Source organism: Pseudonaja textilis, chromosome 1, assembly GCF_049901715.1.
Source record: "Pseudonaja textilis isolate UNSWEBS1 chromosome 1, rPseTex1.2, whole genome shotgun sequence".
Lineage (NCBI taxonomy): Eukaryota > Metazoa > Chordata > Lepidosauria > Squamata > Elapidae > Pseudonaja > Pseudonaja textilis.
This window is the reverse complement of record NC_141990.1, coordinates 7,350,828-7,377,346: the sequence shown is the minus strand read 5'-3', so window position 1 is coordinate 7,377,346 and position 26,519 is coordinate 7,350,828. Positions and strand designations below refer to the sequence as shown.

The following is a 26,519-nucleotide window of genomic DNA, read 5'->3' as shown; positions in this document are numbered from 1 at the left end:
GCAAAGCAAATGCAATTACAGTCCAAAAGCATGACTAGATAGCCAAGGAATCATACTGACATCCAGATAGGAAATTCCACCCGACCTGCAAAGTTAAGCGATCGATTTAAAATGCCCCAATCTGATGAACCAGCCCCAAAACTAATGAGGAAACAGGTTTTTGCTACTTTTCTGAAGGCCAAAGAGAAGGATTCTAGGAAAGTAAGGGAAGGAGAACCTTTCAAAGGTAACAAAGTTGAAATGACACACCTCCTGATTCCATCAGATGACAATGTTTTAGAGAAGGCACCTAAAATGTTTGCCTATCCTATGACAGAACCACCCAATGGCACCATCTCAGCTAGAGATTTCCAAAGGGAAGTATTTAAACCTTTTCCTCCTTTCTGGTTCTCCACGCTAACTCTAACTCTGAAATCCTTCCCAACTGACTTTCAATTACTTCTGAACAGCGCTTTGAATCCCGCTGGCCTCTTTTTAAAACTTTTACACATTGCTTTTCCGTTTTAATATTTCATTATGCACCACCCAGAGTCCCTCAGTGAGAAAAAATGGGCACTTCCAAAACGTGATGAATAAATCAATAAAATAAATCAATGCATGCGCACTTGTGACAAAAATCAAACTAAAGTTGTTTAAACCAGCTAAATATTTCCAAAAGGTGTTTTTTTCAAAAGTCGACTGGACCTTCAATTGTTTTGGCTTGAAGAGGTTTTGCTTCTCATCGAAGAAGCTTCTTCCGTTCTGACTGAATGGTGGGGAATGGAAGGATACATATTCCTTGCGGTCATCCTTCCGTTCCCCAAAATTCAATCCGAACAGAAGAAGCTTCTTAGATGAGAAGCGAAACCTCTTCAGGCAAAAACAAAGCCCAGATGCCTTTGGAAAAATACCTTTGGAACTAACCATTGTTTCCCTTGTCCGACATTACTGTATGCCCTCATTTCAAAAATTACCCAGATACCCTGTAGAGAGCATCCAGTCCTTTTTTCACCTGCTCCTGGTTCAGAGACAATACGGTAACTTTGCATTTCCAGGCAATTCACATACAATCCATCTGTGATAAGTTGATTGGTCCTCTCCCATTTCAACTCTCCCCTCCTGCTTTACCTCCCCCTCTCCTTCACACTCATCCACACTCCCGTTTCATGCTCAGTCGTTCTACCCACCTAAGGGCACAATTCTCTTTGGTGTGCAACAGTAGCAGCATACCATATTCCTGACATTTTTTCCAGCTCCGGCTTGTACCACCAACACTCAACCGGGTACGGATTCCCAGCCGAGTCCAGTTCTCCACCTTTCTCTTGGCCCATCAGGCAGTCTGGATCCGCTCCCCAACTAGCTCTGCCATTTGTTCGCTTTTCAAAGAACCAGCTCATTAAAGGATCCAGGCAATCAGTCCGTCTTAAAGGGGCACGCTCTGTCCCCGAAGGTAAGAGGATAGGATCAGATTAAATCCCGTAAGAAGGGTTTGGCTGAGTCGGAAAGCGTCCTGGAATACAGGTAGTCCTCGACTTACAGCCAGTTCCTGTTGTCGAGCCACACCTCTGTTAAGTGAGTTTTGCCCCATGTTACCACCTTGTTGTTAAGTGAAGAGACTGTAATGCAATCTGCACAAGAACTGGAGGTCCTCCGTGACTTTGTGTACCTTGGCTCAACTTATCTCCAACAACCTCTCTTTAGACACTGAGCTGAATAAACGTATTGATAAAGCGGCCGCCACATTTTCCACACTTACAAAGAGAGTACGGCTTAGTAAGAATCTGATGAACATGCAAAGATTCAGGTCTACAGAGCTTGTGTCTTGAGCACACTCTTGTGTACTGCAGCGAGTCTTGGACCCTTTACGCACGGCAGGAGAAAAAGCTGCACACCTTTCATATGCGCTGTCTCCGACGTATTCTTGGCATCCCCTGGCATGACAAAGTTCCAAACAGCACAGTCTTGGAACATGCTGGAATTCCTAGCGTGGATGCACTATTGAAACAGCGACGTCTAAACTGGCTTGGGCATGTCGTGAGGATGGCTAATGGGTGGATTCCGAAAGACCTCTTGTATGGGAGAATTAGTGCAAGGAAAGCGCCCTAGAGGGAGACCCCAGCTGCGATATAAGGATATCTGCAGGAGGGATCTAAAGGCCCAGGAGAGACATGAGAGCAGTCTTCCAATATTTGAGGGGCTGAGAGGAAGAGGTCAAGCTATTTTCTAAAGGACCTGGAGGCCAGACAAGAAATAATGGATGGATACTGAACAAGGAGATAGATTCAACCTGGAAATAAGGAGAAACTTTCTGACAGGGAGAACAATCAACCTGTGGAACAGACGTTGCCTTTGGAAGCGCCATCACTTGAGACTTTCAAAAGGAGACTGGACTGCCATCTGTCAGAAATGGTGTAGGGTCTCCCGCTTGGGTCAGGGGTTGGACTAGATGACCTGTAAGGTCCCTTCCAACTCTGATTATCTGTTATCTGGCCTTGGGAATGGACACCAACAGCTGGGAAACCTTGACCTCTGATCGTTCAGCTTGGAGGATAAAGATGTAGCAAGACCATCTTCCATTCGAAGAGACACTCGTTCGGCAGGCGGAGGCAGAGAGGCCGTCCCATAACCAGCAAAATCCGGGGGCTGGACAGGGGACAGACTGTATCTGTCCTCAGTGTGGAAGGGATTGCCACTCTCGAATTGGCCTTTTTAGCCACACCAGATGCTGTTTTAGGACTTCTTTTCAGAGCACAATCCCACAGTCCAGTGGTGGCTAACCTTTTTCGGCTCCCGTGCTGAAAATTGTGCATGTGCAATCGCGTGCCAACACCCAGAAGTCAATGAGTGCTGGGCCCCTCACGACCCTGCGCATGTGTGCGCCCCCTGTGCACACACGATCCCCCCACAACTTCCGAGGGCAAGCTGTTCCATTGGTTGATTATTCTCCCTGTCAGTAAGTTTCTCCTTATTTCCAGGTTAAATCTCTTCTTGTTCAGTTTCCATCTATTATTCCTTGTCTGGCCTACAGGCGCTTTAGAAAATAGCTTGACCCCTTCCTCCTCTCTGTGGCAGCCCCTCAAATATTGGAAGGCCGCTGTCCTGTCTCCCTTGGTCCTTCTCTTTACTAGACTAGCCAAGCCCAGTTCCTGCAACCGTTCGTTGTATGTTTTAGCCTCCAGTCCGCTAATCATCCTGGTTGCTCTTCTCTGTACTTTTTCTCGAGTCTCAACATCTTTCTTATAATGTGGTGACCAAAACTGGATGTAGTACTCTAGGTGTGGTCTTACTAAGGCTTTATAGAGTGGTATTAGTGCCTCCCTTGATCTTGATTGTATCCCTCTGTTAATGCAACTTAGAATTGCATTAACTTTTTTGGCTGCTGCTGCACTCTGCTGGCTCCTATTTAGCTGATTGTCGACTAAGACTCCAAGGTCCCTCTCACAGTTACTGCTATTGAGCCTGGTTTCACCCAGTCTATATGTGTACTTTTGGTTTTTCTTGCCTAAATGTAGGACTTTACTTTTCTCTACACTGAATTTCATTTTGTTAGATACGGCCCAGTGTTCTAAGTTGCCAAGAGTCCAAATGTGATTCTACCAGTTCGCACCTATTCGCTAGAACTGGTTGTTAACATTCTAAGCAGTTCAGAGAACCGGTTGTTAGAAGAAGTTACTGGCCTAATCCTGTAAGGAAGGCAGGAAGGAAACATTCCTGGTCTCCCGCGCAGCCCCCACACTCCACGCATGCGCGCCAGATACCCGACAATCAGCTGTCGGGCAGTGGCGTGCACACCCATGCGCAGTGAGGCTCTTTCGCGCGACCTCTCACCTGCCAGCAGAAGTGCCTCTGTATGCCACTTCCGGCACGCATGTGATAGATTCGCCATCACGGCCATAGTCTCTTGAGACTGAAGGACGCCAATTCATTCAATTCTTAAGTGAAAGTCAGCAGTTGTTAAATTCGTAGCAAGGTTGTTAAAGTGAATCTGGCCTCCCCAGTGACTTTTTTGTCAGAAGGTCGCAAAAGAGGATCACATCACATGACCCCGGGACACTGTGCCTGTCATAAATCATCCCAGTTGACACACCTGGGACTGACCTCAAAAGAAGGAAGAGAACTGGCAAACCACTTTAACCTAACCGCTAACCTTCCAAACCAGTCCAGAGAGCTGAAAGTACTGAAAGCTGCTCCAAGATCAAAGAGATGAATTTTAGTCAGTCCTTGACTTATAAAATATTCTTTTAAAGACCCTTCAAAATTACAACAGCACTGAAAAAAGTGACTTACAACCATTTTTCACACTTACAACCATTGCAGAATCCAGGGTCACATGATCAAGATTCAGAGGCTTGGCAACTTACTTGTATTTATGATGGTTCCAGCACCCCGGGATCATTCGATCCCTTTTTGTGACCTTCTGACCAGCAAAGCCAATGGGGAATTCATTTAACAACCATGTTACTAACTTAACAAATGCAACGATTCACTTAACACCTGTGGCAAGAAAAGCCGTACAATGGGGCAAAACAAAGTTAACGAATCTTTCACTTACCAACATCAATGTTGGGCTCCATTGTGGTTGTAACTCAAGGACTCCCTGCATTGCCTCTAACTGTGGCTGGAAGAATACTTACAGAGGAAATGCAACGGAACAAAATTTGATTAAAAGTAGCAAACACGGGCAACTCGCTGTGACTTTTTCAAAATCCCTCTTTGTAATTTTGGGCCAGGGAGGGACCTAATTAAAGTCGCCTGCCTTCCAACATGAATGTTATTTACAAGCGCAAGCTCCTATATTTATTTTCAGTGAGTGTCCTCCATATCTCGGCTCATTAAGTAGATTTAAATACAGCCACTGGAGCTTCAACCATAAACGCTTTCTGTCTTCGCTGGGCCTCCCCCACAGCCTCTGCAATCAAATCAAACTCCTTCCCCCTAGTTTTAATCAAGGCTATTTTTCATGCCTTTACCAATATTATTCAAAGAGGCGCAGCGCACAAAGCAGCAGGGAAGCAGCGAAAGCCGCAGCTAAAATGCCATCTGGGAAGGCTGCATTATTTTAGACTTATCAACTATCATAAGCACAAGCTAAGTCCCCACCTATAATTTAAAGCAGCCTTCCCAAATCCGGTGCTCTCCAGCTGCAACAGACATCATTCCCAGATAACGGGGGCAGCAAGTGAAGGTCAGAGATGGTTCAAAGAATAAAAAAGGAAACAAAACATTTTAAAAGAAAAATATTGGACGGAAGGTCAGTTGAAACATCCCTATAATTCTAAATCACATCCTCCGAAATGTTTCTAGAAAAAGGTCCGTGGTGCCCCTTGGTTGCCACTCTACGGGTAATCCTTGACTTACAGTAGTTCGTTTAGTGGCCATTCAAAGTTACAACAGCAATGGAAAAAGTGACTTATGTTACCACATCACCTCGTGGTCGTGGCACCATGAGCAACCGAATGAAATGCGGCTAGCTGGCTGTGCAGGCTCTTAAGTGGGGCTTATTTTGGGGATAGGGCTTATATTAGAGGCACAAGTAAAACATGCTAGGTCTTATTTTGGGGGAAAAAAGGTTGCAGTTCATAGGGTCACGTGATCACCTTTTGCAACCTTCTGACAAGCAAAATCCACGGAGAAGCCAAATCCACTGTCAGGATTCCGGCAGTTACTCCAATTAAATCATGAGCCTTGAGCCACACTCCCAAAACTAAAAAGAATTTATTAGAAGTTAACATTTGGGCGTAGCCAACTCTGAGATACATAATTCACTGTTACCCTTGATCCTGATTCCGCCCCCCCCGCTCCCCATCCCTCTGGGTGTATCATCCAACGAAACACGTCCATAGCCCAGAGTAATCAATCATGCTCTCTAATTAGATTTTTGCCCAGCAGAAGCTTCAGCCATCTAATCAGTCTCTGAAGAAAATATGAATGGAATGTACTTTCGATTCCACACTGCTGCCTTAACAGTAGTGTCTCTTTGAAACACCCCCCTTCTTTCTGTTGACAACTATAAAACGTGTATACAAAATGTTTTATGAGTTGACATTCATTTAACAACCGTGATACTAACTTAACTGCAACGGTTCACTTAACAACGGTGGCACGAAAGGTCTTAAAAAGGGGCAAGTCTCCCTGAACAACTGTCTTGCTTAACAGTGGAAATGTTGAGGGTCAGTTGTGGTTGTAAGTCGAGGACTACCTGTCTTAACTGAACGCCTTTTGTGACCTTCTGTTAGGCAAACTCAATGGGGAACCAGGTTCACTTAACAGACATTAAGAAACCAAAAATATTGTTTCTTAATATTGTTTCTTAAAGTGTGTTTATACCAAAACCAAAGCACCCATGTGTGTCGGCCCACCATTCGCGCAAGGGCTCTGTGTGCACACCAGCCCACCACTCATCCCCTCTCACCCCTCAGCTGGACGGCCAAGGCGCAAACGTTGAGGACTCCTGGTATAGAGTCTCCTGCCTGAGCTGGGGGTTGGACTAGAAGACCTCTAAGGTCCCTTCCAAGTCTATTATTCTGTAAGTCTGTAAAGTAGGTACTGATGAGTCAATACAAAATGCCCTGCATCTACCTCCGTTCTTCTTTTGGTGTATTGTTTAAATTATTACTACCAACCTGCCTTCAATCGAGGACCTGTACATTGCACAGGTCAAAAAGAGGCCTGTGAAAATATTTACTGACCCCTCACATCCCGGACATAAACTGTTTCAACTCCTACCCTCAAAACGACACTACAGAGCCCTGCACACCAGAACAATAAGACACAAGGACAGTTTTTTCCCCAACGCCATCCCACTGCTAAACAAATAATTCCCTCAACACTGTTCAACTATTACAAAGTCTGCACTACTATTACTGTTAACCTTCTCATCACTCCTTATCACCCATCCCCTCCCACTTGTGACTGTAGGACTGTAACCTTGTCGCTTGTATCCTTACGATTTTTACTATTTCCTAGTGTGACTTGATTGCTTATTGTACCCTGTGACTATCATTAAGTGTTGTACCTGATGATTCTTGACGAATGTCTCTTTTCTTTTATGTGCACTGAGAGCATTTGCACCAAGACAAATTCTTTGGGTGTCCAACCACGCTTGGCCAATAAAAGAATTCTATTGTATTCTATTACAAGGGGTTAATTGTTTTCAATTCTAGAGGAGCTTGTTTTAACAGATGTACTTCACTGTGTGTTTCGAACAACTGCAGGTTTTCCATCAACAGGAAATGAGAAAACCCCAAAAAACTAACACTAACCCAAATTTTCCACAGCCCATTTTTCCAGGGTTGGGAGGATTCTCTTAAATCTGTTGCACACCTGGCAGATGTTGTGTCCTAACAGTTCTTTTCCTGGCCTCCTCTGGGAATCCCGTTACTAGGTTTGCACTCGTGTGATTTCCTGCTTCGGACTAGCTTGATTAATTTCATGCTCCCTATCCCCCGATATCTCGGATTATTCCAATTTTCTGTTCCAGTGCAGTTTCGAGTGCCAGGTGGAGCAAAGCGACATTTTTATCATCCTCCCCCCTGAGGGAAATCAGGAGTACAATAATAGAGATAAGCACCACACAAACAGGATAAGGAATGGAGGGCCCATGGCTTCTTAATGCTGTCTTAAGCCTCCAATTTGCAGGCAGATAAGCACCTAACCCCGGAAGCTTGACTTTTGAGGCTGTGAAAAAGAAAGAGGCAATACACTAAACGGCAGTCCCTTAACAGCTTTCCACCAATCACAAAGAGGGAGGGGAACAATATTTGAGGGAGGGGGTGTTTTAATCATTTCTTTGTTTGCTGGGCTGGGGTGGTCAACGTAAAACACAGAATATAGGATCTTGGAGCCGGAAGTCTCGGGAGATTCTCACTCATCCAGATCATGATTGTCCCAAAGGTGCCTTTTTTTCAAGAGGCAACCAGATTTTCTTGTTTTTTTCTTTGAAGACCTTTCGCTTTCTCACCCAAGAAGCTTCTTCAGCTCTGACAGGATCTGAATTCCTTTCCTCACCGTCCAAGTCAAGAGCTGAAGAAGCTTCTTGGATGAGACAGCAAAACATCTCCAGAGAAAAACTAGAAAGTCCAGTTGCCTCTTGAAAAAGCATCTTTGGGACGTAGGGCTGGAAGGGACCTTAGAGGTCTTCTATTCCAACCTCCCTGCTCATGGCAGGAAATGTTATATCGTCCCTTATATCAACCAGTCAGTCTGTTTTTGAAAACCAGCCCCTTTTTTTCAATGTCACTGTCACTTTGAAGGGTCACAAAACAAACAGCCGTAAGTTAAGGACAGCCTCTACTGGCACGATTAGTTCCTTAATTAATTCTTGCCCGACCATACCCAGGTTGGTGCATTGGTGAAAGAAAAGAGAGAAATCAAATACATTCGCTTGGGGCCCTCGTAGGCAAACAGGATATAAACAAAAGACATGAATGAATAATTCTACCTGCTGAGCACCCAAGGATGCCACCCACTATCATTGATCACAGCGAGGAAATGCTGCAGAGAAAAAAAGCAAGGACACGGGGGTGACAATCCAACGTGGATTCACAACCACATTCGGTTCGCAAGTTGTGATGGGCCCCTTGCTTCAAAACCACAGCTGTGGTGCAGCACAAATCACGACTCCAAAAGGCCATAGGAAATCAATGCCTTTTCTTCCACCAAACCGAGGTATTATGAACAAGTTACAGACTTACAGAATAATAAGAGTTGGAAGGGGACCTTGGAGGTCTTCTAGTCCAACCCCCAGCTCAGGCTGGAGATCCTCATCCCAGGAGTCCTTGACATCTGTGCCTTGGCAGTCCAACTGAGGGGCGAGAGGGGAACTGGGCCTCACGAGCAGTGTGGGGCTGGTGCGCACGCAGAGCCCTTGCAGGGGTGGTGGGCCGACACACATGCACACAACTCGGCAAGCCGCTCACACAAATTGAGCCGCACGTGCTTTTGGCCAGCTGACTCACACAGTCCAATTCCAAATAAGCCACGGCCTGGTAGTGGATTGTGGCCCAGATGTTGGGGACCCCCTGCCCTATATTCATTTCAGACAAATGGCTCTCTATCTCTTCTTGAAAGCCTCAGTGATGGCACACTCACTACTACTGGCGGGGAAGCTGTTCCACTGATAAATTGTTCCAAATCTCAGGAATTTTCTTCTGATTTCTAGGCTGGTTCTTTTCTCCATTAGCTTCCATTCATTGCTTCTTGATCATAGCTAGTTGCACATGTAGCGAAACCAGAGGTGGTATTCAACTGGCTTTGACCAGTTCTGGAGAACCGGGAGTGGGAATTTTGAGTAGTACGGAGAACTAGCAAATCCCATCTCTGACTGGCCCCACCGACCCGCTCTATTCTCCGCCTCCCATTGAGTCCCAGCTGATTGGCTGGGTCTTCTTTGGTTGCCCTGCACAGGAGAACGGAGCTGGAAAGCAGGTTAGTGGGGTGGGGAGGGAAGGGGGATTTTGCAGTAACCTTCCCCTGCCACGCCCACCAAGGCACGCCCACCAAGCTAAGCCACATCCACCAAGCCACACCCACAGAACTGGTACTAAAAAAAATTGACTCCCACCACTGAGCTAAACCTATAACTCCAGAATGTTAAAGGCACATGCTTTACAGCAGTGGTCCCCAACCTTTTTTGTGCCGCGGCCCGGTACCGGCATCACAAAATCATCCGTGGCCCGGTACCGGCATCAGCATGCATGGCAAGGCGAGCCGAGCGACTGGCCAGCCAGCCATCCCCCGCTTCTCCCCGCCACCTTCAACTCCTCCTTTGTACCTTTGTCGATGGGCTTCGTTTCGGGACGGCTTCGGGACGGTCACTCGGCTCGCCTTGCCATGCCTGCTGAAAGAATCCTCTCGCCTTAGTTTTGTTCGAAGCCGCCCCCACCCTTCAATGAAACTAAGGTGCGAGGATTCCTTCAGGACCCAAACGCCGCTTTCTACCCGGAAAAGCTCACCCGGAAGCACTTTCTCATCAAACAAGATGGCAGCGCCCAGCAAACCGGCGGCGCAGTAGAAATTGTTCCACGGACCGGTACCGGTCCTGGGACCGGTGGTTGGGGACCCCTGCTTTACAGGCAGACAAGCACAAAAGGTCCTAGGGAACAGGGCAGAATAACCACAGAGAAAGCATCCATTTTTGTCCCCAAGAAGGCTGATCCTTGAACAATCTCAAAGAGGAACCGCACATTCATTAATTGAGGCTTGTTTGGCTCAGTGGTCCAAAAAAAAAAAAAACCAAAGCCATCAGTTCTTACACAAGATAGCTACTTACAGTGTGTGACTCCAGCCAGAGTCTGATAGAAGGTGGGAGTGTCACTGTCATCTGTGAGCGTGACATACACGCCTCCGGAGAGGAGCCAGCGGGAAAATGTGAACGCTTCTTTGTTCTGCAACAGCCAGGATCTGAATTTTTCATAGTTTACTTTTTCGCCCTACAATAAAAGCAAAGGGGAAAGGGAGACGTGAATTGTGAAGCTTGGTTCCATTTGGGTTTTTTTAGTCAAATTAGAGCTATGGACGGAAGATAAAACAGTCTTACTCAGGCCAGGGTATCCTCCAGATATATGGGACATAATAGATATCATCCTTAGGCAGGGGAGGGCCAGTTTGATCTAGTGGATAATATGCTGGCCTAGAAACCAGGAAGCTGTGAGTTCTAGTTCCTCCTCAGGCACGGAAGCCAGCTCAGTGACTTTGGGCCAATCACCAGGAGACTGGGAATTCTAGTCCCGCCTTAAACATGAAAGCTCGCTAGGTGATCTTGGGCCTGTCAGTCTCCCTCAGTACAATCCACCTCACAGGGTTGTTGAATGACAGCTAAGAATAGAAGCTGAAAAGCTCACAACATGACATGAGTTGGGTTATAAAAATCATTGAAACCAAACCTTTTTGTGAATGATGCCCCTAATTGGTCAACCCCTCCCCTATAGGTAGACTCACTACTTACGTATAACTCTGGAGCAAACAGCCAGAGATATGTCCTAGCTACTCCTGTATCTGCATTTTCTTAAAATAAAGGTAAGATTCATGAACAACTTTCATCTATCAGCACCCGTGCACCCACCTTTCTATCTACTATCATCACCCATCCATCTACCCACCCACCCACCCGTCTATCTATTTACCATCATTATCTGTCTATCTATCTATCTATCTATCTATCTATCTATCTATCTATCTATCCTATCTATAATCTATCTATCTATCATCTATCTCTACCAATGATCAATCAACTAATCTATATCTATCTATCATCTATCTCTGTACCAATCATCTATCAATCAATCATCTAATCTATATCTCTTTACCAATCATCTATCAATCAATCATAATCTATCTATCTATCTATCTATCTATCTATCTATCTCTACCAATCATCAATCAACTAATCTATATCTATCATCTATCTCTGTACCAATCATCTATCAATCAATCATCTAATCTATATCTCTTTACCAATCATCTATCAATCAATCATATCTATCTATCTATCTATCTATCTATCTATCTATCTATCTATCTATGATCTATCTCTACTAGTCATCAATCAACTAATCTATATCTATCTATCATCTATCTCTGTACCAATCATCTATCAATCAATCATCTAATCTATCTATCTATCTATCTATCTATCTATGATCTATCTCTACTAGTCATCAATCAACTAATCTATATCTATCTATCATCTATCTCTGTACCAATCATCTATCTATCAATCATCTAATCTATCTATCTATCTATCTATCTATCTATCTATCTATCTATCTATCTATGATCTATCTCTACTAGTCATCAATCAACTAATCTATATCTATCTATCATCTATCTCTGTACCAATCATCTATCAATCAATCATCTAATCTATCTATCTATCTATCTATCTATCTATCTATCTATCTATCTATCTATCCATCCATCCATCCATCTATCTTTCAACCTCCCATTTCTCTCCCTAATAGCTGTCAGCCATTAAAAACAAAACAAGGCAATGTACAGGTAACAGGTGGGCCTACACCTCACAGCCATAATTCTTGATGGTAAAGTGGATTGGTCTCAGATGACTGACTTGATTTTCTGACTCTTTTTTTGCAGCAGATATTAAAGGAATTGCAAGCCAGGAGACAAGAAAGAAATATGGGTAGTTCTTGATTTATGACCACAATCAAAGCAAAAATATTGGTTGCTGAGACAGTTGTTAAGTGAGTTTTGTTAAGTGAGTTTTACAAGCTTTCTTGCCACAGTTGTTGAGTGAATCACTGTGGTGGTTAAGTTAGTCACACAGTTGTTAACTGAATCCGGCTTTTCCATTGACTTTGCTTGTCAGAAGGTCGCAAAAGGGGATCACATGAACCCGGGACACTGCAACCATCATAAAGGTGAGCTAGTTGCCAAGTGTCTGGATTTTGATCATGTGACCGTGGAGATGCTGCAATGGTCATAAGTGTGAACAATGGTCATAAGTCACTTTTTCCAGTGCTGTTGTAACTTCAAACGGTCACTAAATGAATGATTGTAAATTGAGGGCTACCTGTAGGCAGGAAGTCCAAGAGCCCTCTGCATTTATACGCCTGCCTATTAATTGCAATAGAATCTTAAACTACATTTTCCTCAATCTCTGCTCTTGATAAGCTTGAGAGGAATATCCATTCAAGTCGTCTCTCGCTTAAAATGACTGCTGTTGTTTTCTGATTCTTTGTAATGGCAGGTGGAAAACCTGGTTTAAAAAAATAAAATATTCCTCCCAATTCCTTTGCCGGCACATCAGAAAGCTGACTTTTTTTTTTTTGTTCAACCCCAGAGCCTGCTGTTGCATTCAAAAACCACCCTGAAAGAAAACTATGATTAACTTCAGGAGCCCTGTACTGGCGTGCCTGTATTTTTAACCCCTTTGGCAAAAAATGGGATTAGATTCCGCCTCCAGCAAGCTTATCAGGAATAGACAGCTTGGTAAAAGAGAATACATTTCGGCGTGGAGATAGCTAGCAAGACAACGTCTCCGGTACAATTTTGCAAAAATGCATCACTAAGGCTGTGGGGGGACGGGTGCTGGGGGGAAACAGACCGTGGTTATGCCTAAGGGCAAAATTGAAATCTTTTCTATTAGAGTGTCACCTAGCTCTTACCAAGAGGTGTTCTGCAGGTAACGTGTTCCAGGTTTTTTGATATCTGTAATAGGTTGTTTTTTTTTACCTACAGGCAGTCCTCAACTTGTGACCACAACTGAGCCCAATTATTTATGTTGCTAAGTGAGAAATTTGTTAAGTGAGGTCTGCCCCATTTTACGACTTTTCTTGTCACGTTTTAATTTTGTTTAAAGTTTAATGAAAAAGAATGACTAAGGGGTGACATGATAGCAGTCTTCCGATATCTCAGGGGCTGCCCCAAAGAAGAGGGAGTCAAGCTATTCTCCAAAGCACCTGAAGGCAGAACAAGAAGCGACGGGTGGAAACTCATCAAGGAGAAAAGGAACCTGGAATTAAGGAGGACTTTCCTGGCATTTCCTGGAACAATTAATCAGTGGAACAACTTGCCTCCAGAAGCTGTGAATGCTCCAGCACTGGAGGCTTTTAAGAAAAGATTGGGAAACATTTGTCTGGAATGGTATAACGTCTCCTTCCTAAGCAGAGGGCTAGAATAGATCAGGGCATCACCAATCTTTTGTAACTTAGGGACCATTAAATTCATAATTTTAAATCCCGTGGACCGCTAATATGATCTGCCTAATGACCGGCTGGGTGGGCGTGGCTAGAGATGGTCATGTGACTGGGTGGGCATGGCCAACTCAATGTCACCGGCCTCTTGCTCACCCTTCCCTTCCCAGCCGCTCCTCGCCTGCCCACTCGGGACCCCCTTAGGGTCCCCCAACAGGAAGCAGCCATCGCGAGAAAGAGAGTGGGCAAAATAGCTGGCTCCGTTCAAATTGGATCTGACGGAGGAGGAGACTCAGCAGAAGCAACTCACTGAGGACTAGGAGCAGCACAGGCTTTCCAAGCAGAGGGAAGATCTGCAGGAGTTCACAGCGGGCTGAGATGGCCAGCCAGTTCCAGGCCATGATGCAGTCCCACTGGAACGAGGCCCTCCAAGCTCTTCGCCACCAGTTGGTGACCACTGGAACAGGAAGAACTTCCAGGGTTCCTTCCAACTCTTGTTATTCTGTTGTTGTTTTTTTGTTAAGTGAATCACTGAAATTGTTAAATGAATCACACGGTTGTTAAGTGAATCTGGTTTTCCCCATTGCTTGCCAGAAGGTTGCGAAAGGAGATCACGTGACCCTGCCAACTGTCGTAAAAGTGAGTCAGTTGTCAAGCCTCCGAATGTAAATCACGGGACCACGGGGATGCCACAACAGTTGCAAGGGTGAAAAAAAGACCGTACGTCACTTTTTCCAGTGCCATTGTTACGTCGAGCAGTCACTACGCGAACTTTTTATAAGTCAAGGACGACTGTACTGAGCAGTGTCATTGTCTGGAAGGAGACGGAAAGAACTGGGGATAAGCTGTATTGGGATTAATACTTAACCAAGAAGGAAGAAACGGTGGAGGAAGCAAAAGCTGTAAGAACCACGGGAAGAGAGCGACTCTATTATCTTAGGCCCGCAGGCAGTGAGAGCTGGAAAACAGCCAATTAGTGTTCTACATTCAAGAGAGCTAAGATCAAACATCTAACGGGGGGGAAAAAAAGAAGAAGAATTCCACCGATAAAAATCCTGAGGGGGGACAAAAACAGTACAAGGGTGGGTTGAGAAATTCTGGGGTATGGGGGTGGGGGGGGAAATAAGATAGCTCAGTCCCAAACCCAAAACATACCAAAGAGGGGAAAAAGAAAACAACAAAAAACAACAACAAGAGGAGAATATTGATGGGATCAACAAAGAGCTCTCGGAGAAATTGAGAAACAAAAAAGGACAAGGGGTTGGGGGTTTTTTTTTTAGAAAAGAAAAGAAGGGTGTATTTTTTTTGAAAAAAGCAGGGCATGTGAAGATGGGAGCAAGAAAGTTAATGCTCGAAATGATCTGGAGCAATCAATACTAAAAATAATAAATAAAGTGGGGTTTTGGCTATTCACAGAACGAGAGGAAAGCACTGATGATATCACCTAAGAAAGGAAGAAAGGTCTGCAGGAAAACCACCAAGCTTAGAGAGCACCAAGGACTCCAGAGCCTTCCTGCTCCTCCTCCTCCTCCACTCTGCAATCCCCTACTCCCTTCTAGCACTGATGATGTTACCAAGTTGGGTCATGCCGGCAATCAGAAGAAGTAGCACGCTAACCACTGTGCCTCCAAGGCTCATAATACTCCTTCCTCCTCCTATTTTCCCTTATAACATCCTCGTGAAGTGAGTTAGGTTGAGAGGGAGGGAGTGGCCCCAAGACACCCAGCCGGCTTTCATGCCTAGGGCGGGACTAGAACTCACCATCTCCTGATGACTGGCTCAAAGTCACCTAGCTGCTGCTAGAACTCGCAGCCTCCTGGTTTCTAAGCCAGGGCCTTAACCACTACCCCAAACTGACTGCAATTTCACCATCATGCCGATGTGCAAAATTCCACTTGAAATTGAAATCTGGATTGCTGCCTGTCTAGGATGTGATGGGCCGGGAGTTGATCTGGAAGGTCAACTCTATGATTCCTCACCTGGCACTGGTATGCTTTGAGAACATCTGACATTCCCAAGGAGATGAAGCCCTCACTGAAGGTGTCCAGGGACTCGGACTGAACCTTCTCGAGGCATGAGAAGAAAACTGCCATGCACAAGGCAGCTGTGACTGCAGCTGGCAAGTCGTCAGCTGGCTTAGTTGCCTTGCCAAGTATCGAAAGCACAACTGGCTGCCAAATGCACATCTGGTGCCAGCAGCCTCTCTCACCCCACCCATAAAGCAAAATCCAAATGCCAATAACCATGTATGGCAACTGATCACAAATACCGGCTGCTCTTAGAAGTATTTTCCATATATTATTAGCTAGTTGCAATATGGGGAGTCCTTTGAGGTACAACAGTTCATTTAGTGACCACCCGAAGTTACTACAGCACTGAAAAAAAGGGGCCATTTTTTTCACACTCCTGACCGTTGCAGCATCCCCAGGGTCACGTGACTTACATTCGGATGCTTGATAACCGATGCACATTTATGACGGTTGCAGTGTCCCAGGGTATGAGATTCATCTTTTGCGACCTTTAGACGAGCAAAGTCAATGGGGAAACCAGATTCGCTTAACAAACATGGCGAGGAAAGTCGTCAAATGGGACCAAAACTCACTGTAACAAATGTTTCACTTAGCAACCTAAATTCTGGGCTCAATTGTGGTCGTAAAATGAGGACTCCCTGTAGTCTAGGTCCAAGGTGTCCAACCTTGGCAACTGTAAGCAGTGGACTTCAACTCCCAAGAATTCTTCAGCCAACCATGCTGACATCCACTGGTCTTAACATTGCCAAGATTGGACATGTCTGACCTAGAGTTAAGCTTTGCTTAATAGTCATGGCAAAAAGTGCGTAAAACAGGGGATTAGCAATAGCAAGAGCCCTTAGACTTATATACTGCTTTAGAGTGCTTTGTTACCCTTTCTAAGTGGTTTTACAGAGTCAGCCTCTTGCCCACAACGATTTGGGTCCTCATTTTACCCACCTCAGGATGAAAGGTTTAGTCAACCTTCAGCCTGGTGGGATTAACGTCCATCTTGCTTACCAACAGAAATTCTGGTCCAATTTTAGTCTAAAATCGAGGACTATCTGTATTCAAATGTTCCAGTTGTGATTGGGTAATGAATTTGTGTTATTACAAAAAAAAAAACCCCTCCATTTATCCAATTCTGGGTGATTTACCCAGATATGGAAAGCAATAGACTCATCTAGTCTTTTTCTGATCAAAACAAGCTAACCCACACTATGCAGAACACTAGAATTATTCTTTGTTTTCCCCTCAAAAACACCACAACAAAGAGACACTCTCTTCTCAGGGTCCAGGTAGCATCCTACTTTCTGGGAGAAAACTTACCTGATTCTAATCTTTGGTACTTACATAACTATCCTCCTAGCAGTGAGAAAGTCACAAACAGCCCATCAGAGATGCTTATCTGTTTCGCCCACACACAGAAGAGGAAGGGGGGGGGAAATCTGCCATCGTAAATGGCCTTATTTGACACTGGAAAAGCAGCCATCTTGACTGACACACAGAGAGGGGACACACAATGGATCCTTTATATAAGCATATATAAGGAGCAGAACTGCCAAGTTTATGCTAAGGCAGATGATCTAAGAATCCGTTATATCAAACAGATTGTGTGTGTGTGTGTGTGTGTGTGTGTATGTACAATGTATTTACCCGGATACTGATTTATTTATTTATTTTGTACCACGTACATATTTTATTACTGAATTTTCCTTTTATCTCTTTTAGCCTGGACTTATATCCTGTACAAATGAAGGCAAATATACGTGCCCTGGGATTTTTTTGAGGGGGGCTTTAATGGTCTCTGAGCTTGCCTGTTTTCTTGCAGATGTTTTATTACCCGAACATCAAGATTACTGGTACATATTTGCTAGCCCTGATGATGTTACCTAGTTGGGTCATGAAACGTCTGCAAGAAACTAAGCAAACTCAGGGAGTACCAAGGACTCCTCATGTCAACTCTGAGCTACAGGTATTCTCCTTTATTGGCAGATATTTTTAAAAAATATACATATCTCTCCATGACTCCATTACCACAGTAACAGACTATCATGTTTACCGATCAGATCGTAAAATCCATAGAGGAGGTGGTGTTGCTATCTTCTACAAAAAGTCCCTACATCTAAAAAACATCCAAGTTACCCAGGAGCTTGCTCTTCCTGAGACCATCGTCTGTGAACTGTCCTTAAATATCACATTTCGGTTCTTACTATGTTACAGGGCCCATGATTATGACATTGAACATGCAAACAAGCTAAATACACTACTAACATGGGCAACATCCTCTCTACACACTTTTATCTTCCTTGGTGACTTCAATCTACCTCATATTAACTGGATCGTTAATGAATGTACAACTGAACCCACACACGCAACCTTCTACAATGCAGTAACAAATCTGGGACTAGAACAACTAGTAACCAACAACATTCAACTTAACAACTGCCTCGATCTCATCTTCTGCAATAATTTGAATTCAATTTATGGAATACAAATTAAAGAACCCTTTTCCAACAGTGACCACAACGTGATTGACTTTTGTCTCAACATACATCCACACAAAAATCATCACAACGATGGAATCCCCAATTATAACTTCAAAAAAGGCAACTATGATCTTATAAACAACAATCTCTCATCCCTTGATTGACAATTTCTATTCTCTGGATGCAATACTGTAGAAGACCATTAGAACATATTTTTACTTGAAGTCAAAAGAGTCATCGAACTATATGTACCATTAACAACTCCCAAAACCAGAATAAAACGAGTTACCCATGACAATAAGGAAACTTCAATCCAAAAAGAAATCACTTTGGTGGAAAAACAAATCTGGTCACGTTGCCAACTTCAAAAGCCGATACAAAAATTTATGCCACCAGATAAAAACTGAATGCACCAATTATCACATTAAACAAGAGGAAAACCTTCTACGCACCAATTCCACCTGCGCTTTCTACAATTTTGTAAACAACAAACTAAAAGACTCAAGGTCCATCCCACCCCTGAAAGGACCTAATGGTAAAGACTGCAACATTCTTTGGCTCAGTATTTGCAAACAGCAATGGATCATGCCCAGTATTTCCTAGTCGAACAACAGACAACTACAATGATCTAATACATATTAATTTTACAGAAGACAATGTTGAAAAAGCACTATGCAATCCAAAACCATCTCTATCTATTGGACTGGATGGAATATGTGCCTACTTCTTAAAAACGCTATCCACTGCCATAGCCGAACCTCTAAGCATAATCTTTGAAAAATCTTTCAGGACCAGCTCCTTGCCTAACCTATGGTCACAAGCCATGGCCTAATTGAAAATTACAGTCCAATCTCCTTATGCTGCGTCACCTGTAAAGTCATGGAATCAATTATTAACCAATCCATTATCCTCCACTTAGAGACAAACAACCTACTCTCTAATAAACAATTTCATTTCAGAAAAAAACTATCCTGCAATCTGCAACTCTTGCACTGCAAAAACATATGGACTACACAACTCGATCAGGGCAAAACAATAGACGCAATCTACATAGACTTCTGTAAAGCCTTTGATTCAGTGGTACATGACAAACTACTCCTAAAATTAAAATCTTATGGTATCTCTGGACAACTGCATAATTGGATAGAAGCATTTCTGTCAAACAGACAACAAATGGTCAAAATTGGGAGTGTCCTATCAAATTCTGTACCTGTCAATAGTGGTGTCCCCCAAGGCAGTGTTTTAGGACCAACTCTCTTCACAGTCTACATAAATGACCTCTGTGATCATATCAAGAGCAACTGCGTTCTCTTCACTGATGATGTACAGCTATTCAACACCACAGAAAATACTACTACCTTTCAAAAAGACCTTGACTATGTATCAGGATGGTCAAACAAATGGCAACTTCAAATCTCAACAAATAAATGCTCTGTCCTACATATTGGCAAAAAAAGTCAGAAAATAAAATACAGGCTGAATAGTCAAGACCTTGTTGATGATCCAAACTCCGCCAAGGACCTTGGAATACTCATCTCAAATGACCTAAGTACTGGAGCCCACTGTAACTACATAGCCAAAAAGGCATTAAGAGTTGTTAACCTAATCTTACATAGCTTTTTCTCTGGTAATATTACACTAATAATTAGAACGTACAAAACATTTGCTAGACCAATATTCAAATACAGCTCATCAGTCTGGAACCCACATTACGTATCTGATATTAACACTGTTGAGAAAGTCCAGAAATATTTCACAAAAAGAGTTCTCCACTCCTCTACTCGTTGCAGAATATCTTTATGCCACCAGACTCAAAATTCTAGACCTAGAAAACCTTCGGTCTGATCTAAGTATGGTATATAAAATCATACATTGCAATGACTTACCTGTCAATGAATACTTCAGCTTCAACCATAACAACACAAGAGCAAATAATAGAGGCAAACTCAAGGTTGATCGCACCAAACTTGATTGCAGGAAATACAACTTCAGCAACAGAGTGGTCAATGCCTGGAAGACTCTACCTGACTCTGTGGTTTCTTCCCCAAACCCCAAAAACTTTAACCTTAGACTGTCTACTACTCACCTCACCCCTTTCCTAAGAGGTCTGTAGGGGGTGTGCATAAGCGCACCAATGTGCCTACCCTCCCTGTCCTATTGTTTCTTTTATATTTTTTTATTTTTCTTATATGTATCCGTGTATTCATAACTATGTTTTTACTTATACCTATTATCTTGTAAGCAACTGACAAAAATAAATAAACAAATAAATAAAATAATAAAATAATCTTGAGAGGTTGTTGAAACATCTGGATGGTATAACAGTGGTTGTTGTTTTTTTTTAAATTTGTTTTAAATAAAAACCCCTGAAGAACAACAGCAGCATGATCCTGACTGAACCTTTCCCAAGGGCTGAGGGAAGAGTATTTGTTTCCGACCAGCTTTCAACACACATCGCATCAAATTAGATTGACGATACGAGGGGAGAGACTGACAGGCTTCGCAGGATTTTAATCCTCAGGTACGCCAACTCCCCCCTGCTGCTTTTTTACAGACAGAATTTTAATGAGCCCCAAGTCCAGAGGGTGTGCAAAGGACGTCCAGCAGAAACCCAACAACTTCACTCCAGGACTTATTTATTAAATTTGAATGGGGAAGTGAGCTGGGGAGGTGAGATCCCATGTGAACTGAAAGGGAGGCTTGCTCTCAAGAATAACTGTGCTGCCGAGTGGAGTTGTTTACACCCTGTCAAGGCCAACCCGCCTCGGACTCCAGATGGGCAAAATACCTGAAGATGAGCTTCACACAACATTATACTGGGCATCGTTTGGACCCTCAGCACTGGACCCTCTGGGGGGGGGAGGGGTTTGGGGAAACTTTCAATCTGTAACTTTCACGCCTTTTGAATCAGATCTTGCCTTGCCTGCGCTGCAATCATTTCCAACTCAGTCAGAGCACCTCTTCTCTATCCCGTTGGAGTTGGGGAATTTTCTTCCTTGGGCAGACCTGACACCACAGTTGTTAAGTGAATAAACTGCAGTTGTCAAGTGAGTAACACAGTTGTTAAGTGGATCTGGCTTCCCCACTGACTTTGCTGGTCAGAAGATCGCAAAGATCGATCACATGACCCTGGGATACGGTCGCCATCATAAATACATGTTGGTTGCCAAGCTACAATGGGCGTGAGCCACTTTTTTCACTGCCGTTGCAAATTTCAACAGTCACTAAATGAATGGCTGTAAATTGAGAACTACCTGTATCCCATAACTGTTGGCAGAAACATACGATCTGGGTCTTCCTTTTGGGGTGGTGTTTTGAAATTACAGGCGTTCTCTGTTGAAATTACAGTAAGCAAAAATCTGGGGCTCAGTTGTGTTCAGTGAGGACGACCTGCATAATTTCTCCCTTACTTCTTTGCTGCTTTTTTATGACTTATAAAACTAGGTAGATCCCCAACCTCCTAGCTCTTTCCCTCCTGTCCTTGCCACTTCAAACCCTTATGACACATATTTAACCTCTTAAAAACAAGGAGCATTAAACCAACGCCTGTTAAATCAAAGGCAAACTCTACAATACATGAAGCACGGCCAAAGTAAATATTTATTTAAAAATGGGACAAGGGATATGTTGGCCAGGTGACAGCAGGGCCTGCTTCAGTTAGACTGTCTCTCAAGCTATTACGAACTGATTTTCAGGAGCAGTATTTAAAATTAGTATGTGATACGATATTAATACAGTGATATGATTTAATACATTGCATTTTTTAAAACAAATTAATACAGCATTACCAAAATTAGCATCATTAAAAAGAGACTGATACCAAGGCAGAATAATGATACTTTTGAGAGGGGGGAAAAAGGAATGCAGTATTAAACAGAAAGTGGATAATCGTCAGGAATTACCTCAGAGAAGCATTTTTTTAGACATTCAGGGACTTTTCCATCAATTATGAGAAGCATCCTCTCCATCTCTTCACGGGCAACATGGCTCCCAGATTCATTGGAAAATAGGCTGAAAATATCTAAGAGAGAAGACAAAGCAATGTACAACAGAGCAAAATAAGTATTTCTGTGCAAGTCAGAAATCGTGATCGAGCTGGTGATGTCCATTATTTCACATCGTTTTAAGAAACAGGAATGGTTATACTCCTAAAATCATTTTTTTACAAAACATCTATACAATTGTTCTTAAAATCATCCGATATTTCCACTGCAAAGGGCATGGGTCTTTATGTAAAATAAGTATCACGAGCAATGTCTAGATCAGGGGTGTCCAACCTTGACAACTTTAAGACTTGTGGACTTCAACTCCCAGAATTCTTCAGCCAGCTTTGCTGGCTGAGGAATTCTGGGAGTTGAAGTCCACAAGTCTTAAAGTTGCCAAGGTTGGACATCCCTGGTCTAGATCTTTCGGTTTCTTTGATCTGCCCCTCTTCATCCTACCCCACAGGTCCCTCCTCCCCCTCTCCTTTACTCAGGACAGCCTGGCATCTAGCTAAGCAGTGCTGGAGCAGTTGGGATGGCAGGTTTGACCAGGATTCACTTTGGTGTCAGAAGTCTAAGGTGGTGATGCTTTTCAACCAGACTCTAAACTGAAATTAAGAATAGGAATAAGACTAGGGAATAGGGAATAGAGAATAGGAATATAGAATAAGAAGAATGGAATGAAGTGGAGTGGAATAAGAATAGAATGGAATGGAATGGAATGGAGTGGAATGGAATGGAATAGAATAGGAATAGAATAGAATAGAATAGAATAGAATAGAATAGAATAGAATAGAATAGGAAGGACCCTGGAGGTCTTCTAGTCCAACCCACCACGAAGACAGGAAACCCTATACCTTTTCAGGCAAATTCAGCTACACAATTGTGAAAATTCCAGCTGAGCTGGGCCACCCATCTCCCTGTGCCTTCTCTCTCTTCCAAACATGACTGATACTTATCCCAAAAGTGCTTTTTTCAAAAGTCAACTGGACTTCCTTGGGTTTTTTTTTTTTCCCCCTTTGAAAACATTTCCCTTCTCATCTAAAAAGCTGCTTTGGTTCTTCTTTTCTCAGTTCTTCTTCAGTTCGGAACTGAGGAAGCTTCTCGGATGAGAAGGGGAAATGTTTTCACAGGAAAAAATGCAAGAAAATCCAGCTGCCTTTTGGGAAAAGCCACCATGGGACAGCCATGAGCTGCTTGAGCAATAACTTCATACTTACATTTGGCTTTCTCTTCATCTCGGCCCCTTGTCAGCAGGACTAAGCCTACTATCAGGTTATTGAAATGTAGACCTTTCGATGTGCCACCAAAAGAACAGTATATGACCTGAAAGGAAATAGGGAGAAAAATGTCAAACTGGGTGATCAGAAGAGGAAATTCTCTGGGCCCTCCTGTACCTCCGGCTGCGGAGAAGCGAAGAGAGTTTAGAAGTCATTATGCCAAATCTATTGTTTACGGTTTTAAAGTGGGGGGGGGATTTGCAAATCAAGATGACTCCATTTCAAACCAGGGCCAACAGTCATGAACTCACCAGGTGGGCTTCGTCAAAGAGCTTCTTCCTCTTTGTAATTTGGGTGAGCGATGATGAGCTCATAACTTCATAAATGCACGCGAAGCATTTTGTATATTCAAAAGTGTTAGGCCAGCGTTAACTTTGATGAGCGACTGGCCCCAAGTTCAGTGGCCTCTGGTGCTCAGGAAGGTGCTGTCTACTTTGAAACGCATCTAGGCTGCTGCAGCCATCTTTTTGTTTCTCAGCTTGCCACAGTGTGTGTGTGTGTGTGTGTGTGTGTGTGTGTGCGTGTTTGTGTAGAGCAAGGTGTCAAACTCAAGGTCCACGGGCCAGATCCGGCCCGTGGGATGCTTCAATCTGGCCCGTGGGCCCACCCCTGGAAACAGTGAAGGACTAGCTTGCGGTGGCTCTGCCAGCAAAAATGGAGCCCAAGCGGGCCGCGCACAGCCTCCCAGAGCTCCGTTTTTGCTGGCAGAGGGCCTCAGGAGGCCATCGCGGGCCGAAAACGGAGCCTCAATTAGTGATATTGAGCTGGCCACACCTCCCCTGGCCACGCCCTCCCCCCCAGGTCAAACACAACCCATCCATGTATTCATAACTATGTTTTTACTTATACCTATTATCTTGTAAGCAATTGACAAAATAAATAAATAAATAAATAACCCCGGTGTGGCCCTCAATGTAATCGAGCTTGACACCCCTGGTGTAGAGGCTTGGAGTGTCAGACCAGACAATAACAACAGTTGGGAACCCAGGTCTTCTCAACAGGGGCTGTTTGGAGACTACAGAAGGAGTTGTCGGGGCGGATGGATGCCAGGACACCTGATTGGACAATGTGACCTGTGACAAAGAGGGAGGGGAACATCCAATTCTTTCAATTTGACAAAAACCGCGGGACATATTTAGAGTTGGTTGTGCTTTCAGGCGTTCCAAAAATGATGTACTGAATAAAACAGTTGAGAAATCTGATCGTCTCGGAGTGCTGACTTGGTTGGGTTCATCAGTCGTAACCTGGGCAGGTGTTTTTTACGGCTATGCGCACCTATGCGGAGGACCCAGCATCCACCCTAGACCCGATACAGGTAGTCCTTGGCTTACAACAATTGAGCCCAAAATCTATGTGGCTAAGGGAGACAGTTGTTAAGTCAATTTTGCCCAACTTTACCACTCTTCTGGCCACAGTTAAGTGAATCAATTAGTCAGTCACACGTGTCAGAAGGTTGCAAAAGGGGAATCACGTGACCCCAGGGCACTGCAAATCGTCATAAATGTGAGTCAGACGGCAAGTGGTTTGAATTTTGACCATGTGACCATGGGGATGTGGGTGATAAATGGTTGCAAGTCACTTTTTTTTTCAGTGCCACTGTAACTTTGAACGGTCACTAAGCGTACTGTTGTAAGTCAAGGACTAGCTATGTTTTACAGCCCTTAGGCCACATCCAGGCTTTTGGCTGTCCCTCTCTGGCCCATGTGAGTCAATTGGAAACTAGAAATCAAATCGATTTTGGGTTTTGCTGATTAATAGGTTTTCCCAAAGGTGCTTTTTCGGGAGGCAACTGAACTTTCTTGTTTTTTCTTCAAGGACATTTGTTCAGAAGTCCTTTAGCTTTTAGCTATGCACTTTGGGACGAACACCCTTTGAATGTTCTGGAGGTATGAATGGATTTCCACAAAAATTGCAGATTACAGGAACCATTAGCACTACTCAGGTGTCCCTGAGGACACATATAAACCTCCAAGTGCTTCAACAACCCTCTAAAATAGAGGTTTCCAAACTTGGCAACTTTAAGACTTGTGGACTTCAACTTCCAGAATTCTCCAGCCAGCAGAGCTACTTGGATGAGAAGCGAAATGTCTTCAAAAGAAAAAACAAGAAAGTCCAATGGCCTCCTGAAAAAAAAGCACCTTTGGGACAACCATCACCTGGATGACTGAGAATCATTACAGAGGATTAATAGGTTTGTTATTATAGAAATTATGTAAAAATAAAAAGTTGAGGTTTGATGCTATTATCTTATTCGACGGCACCAAAGGGAGGTCAACACCTTTTCTTTCTTTGTCCCCTTTGCCCTACACCAGGGTGTCCAACCTTGGCAACTTTAAGACTTGTGGACTTCAACTCCCAGAATTCCTCAGCCAGCTTTGCTGGCTGAGGAATTCTGGGAGTTGAAGTCCACAAGTCTTAAAGTTGCCAAGGTTGGACACCCCTGCCCTACACTATTCCCTTCCCTTTTTCCTCCCTTGTTTTCCTTCTATTTTCTTTTGTATTTTTGTATTGTATATTATAAACTAATAAACAAAACCTTTTTTTAAAAAAAGAGGGAAATTAGAAATCGAATGTAAATAAGTACGCCGTGGGAGTGGATGGAAGGAGAAGCCAAGTCCGGTCCAGCTCGGCACATTTGCCACATGCTCCTTCGGTCAGCTGGAAGCTGCAGGAGGATGAGGAGAAAAGGTCATTTCTGTCCTGGGCAGCACTTGTCCCTTGTCTGGCGCAGCCTGAGGAGGCAGCGGTCATGGCGTGAGGGGACCTGGGCTCAGCCACCCACTGCCACCACAGTTGAAGTGCGGCCTTCCAGGTGGAATGGACCTGGGAGATATTGGTTTGGCCCCTCAGTTTTTTCTCTCTCTCTCTGTCTCTGTCTCTGTCTCTCTCTGTCTCTCTCTCTCTCTTAATAAATTTATTTTATTTTATGCAAACAATCCCTCTTCTGTTTAAACAGTGCGTCGTTTGGGTACAAATATCTTGTGCAATAACAATTACAATGAACACATGCTCATTAGTATAATATCAGTACTCTATTCTTACTTTATATTACTAACGCATAAGATACCTAATTATTATAACAATCCCCTTCTTAGCATATTTAATTCTTATTCACGTTTTTTGCTCG

The 26,519-nt window shown here is 43.7% G+C and overlaps 1 protein-coding gene across 6 annotated transcripts in view; it reads right to left on the bottom strand.

Moving 5' to 3' along the window:
- USP32 (ubiquitin specific peptidase 32) overlaps window positions 1-26,519 on the bottom strand; it is a 206,466-nt gene that overhangs the window by 92,848 nt on the left and 87,099 nt on the right. For all 6 annotated transcript variants that reach the window (XM_087925228.1, XM_087925232.1, XM_087925236.1 and 3 more), the window contains exons 3-5: window positions 23,333-23,438; window positions 22,032-22,150; window positions 10,250-10,409 (exon numbers count right to left, since the gene is read on the bottom strand). In XM_087925228.1, coding sequence (XP_087781354.1) covers window positions 10,250-10,409; window positions 22,032-22,150; window positions 23,333-23,438 — 385 coding nt within the window. The remainder of the gene's footprint in view (window positions 1-10,249; window positions 10,410-22,031; window positions 22,151-23,332; window positions 23,439-26,519) is intronic.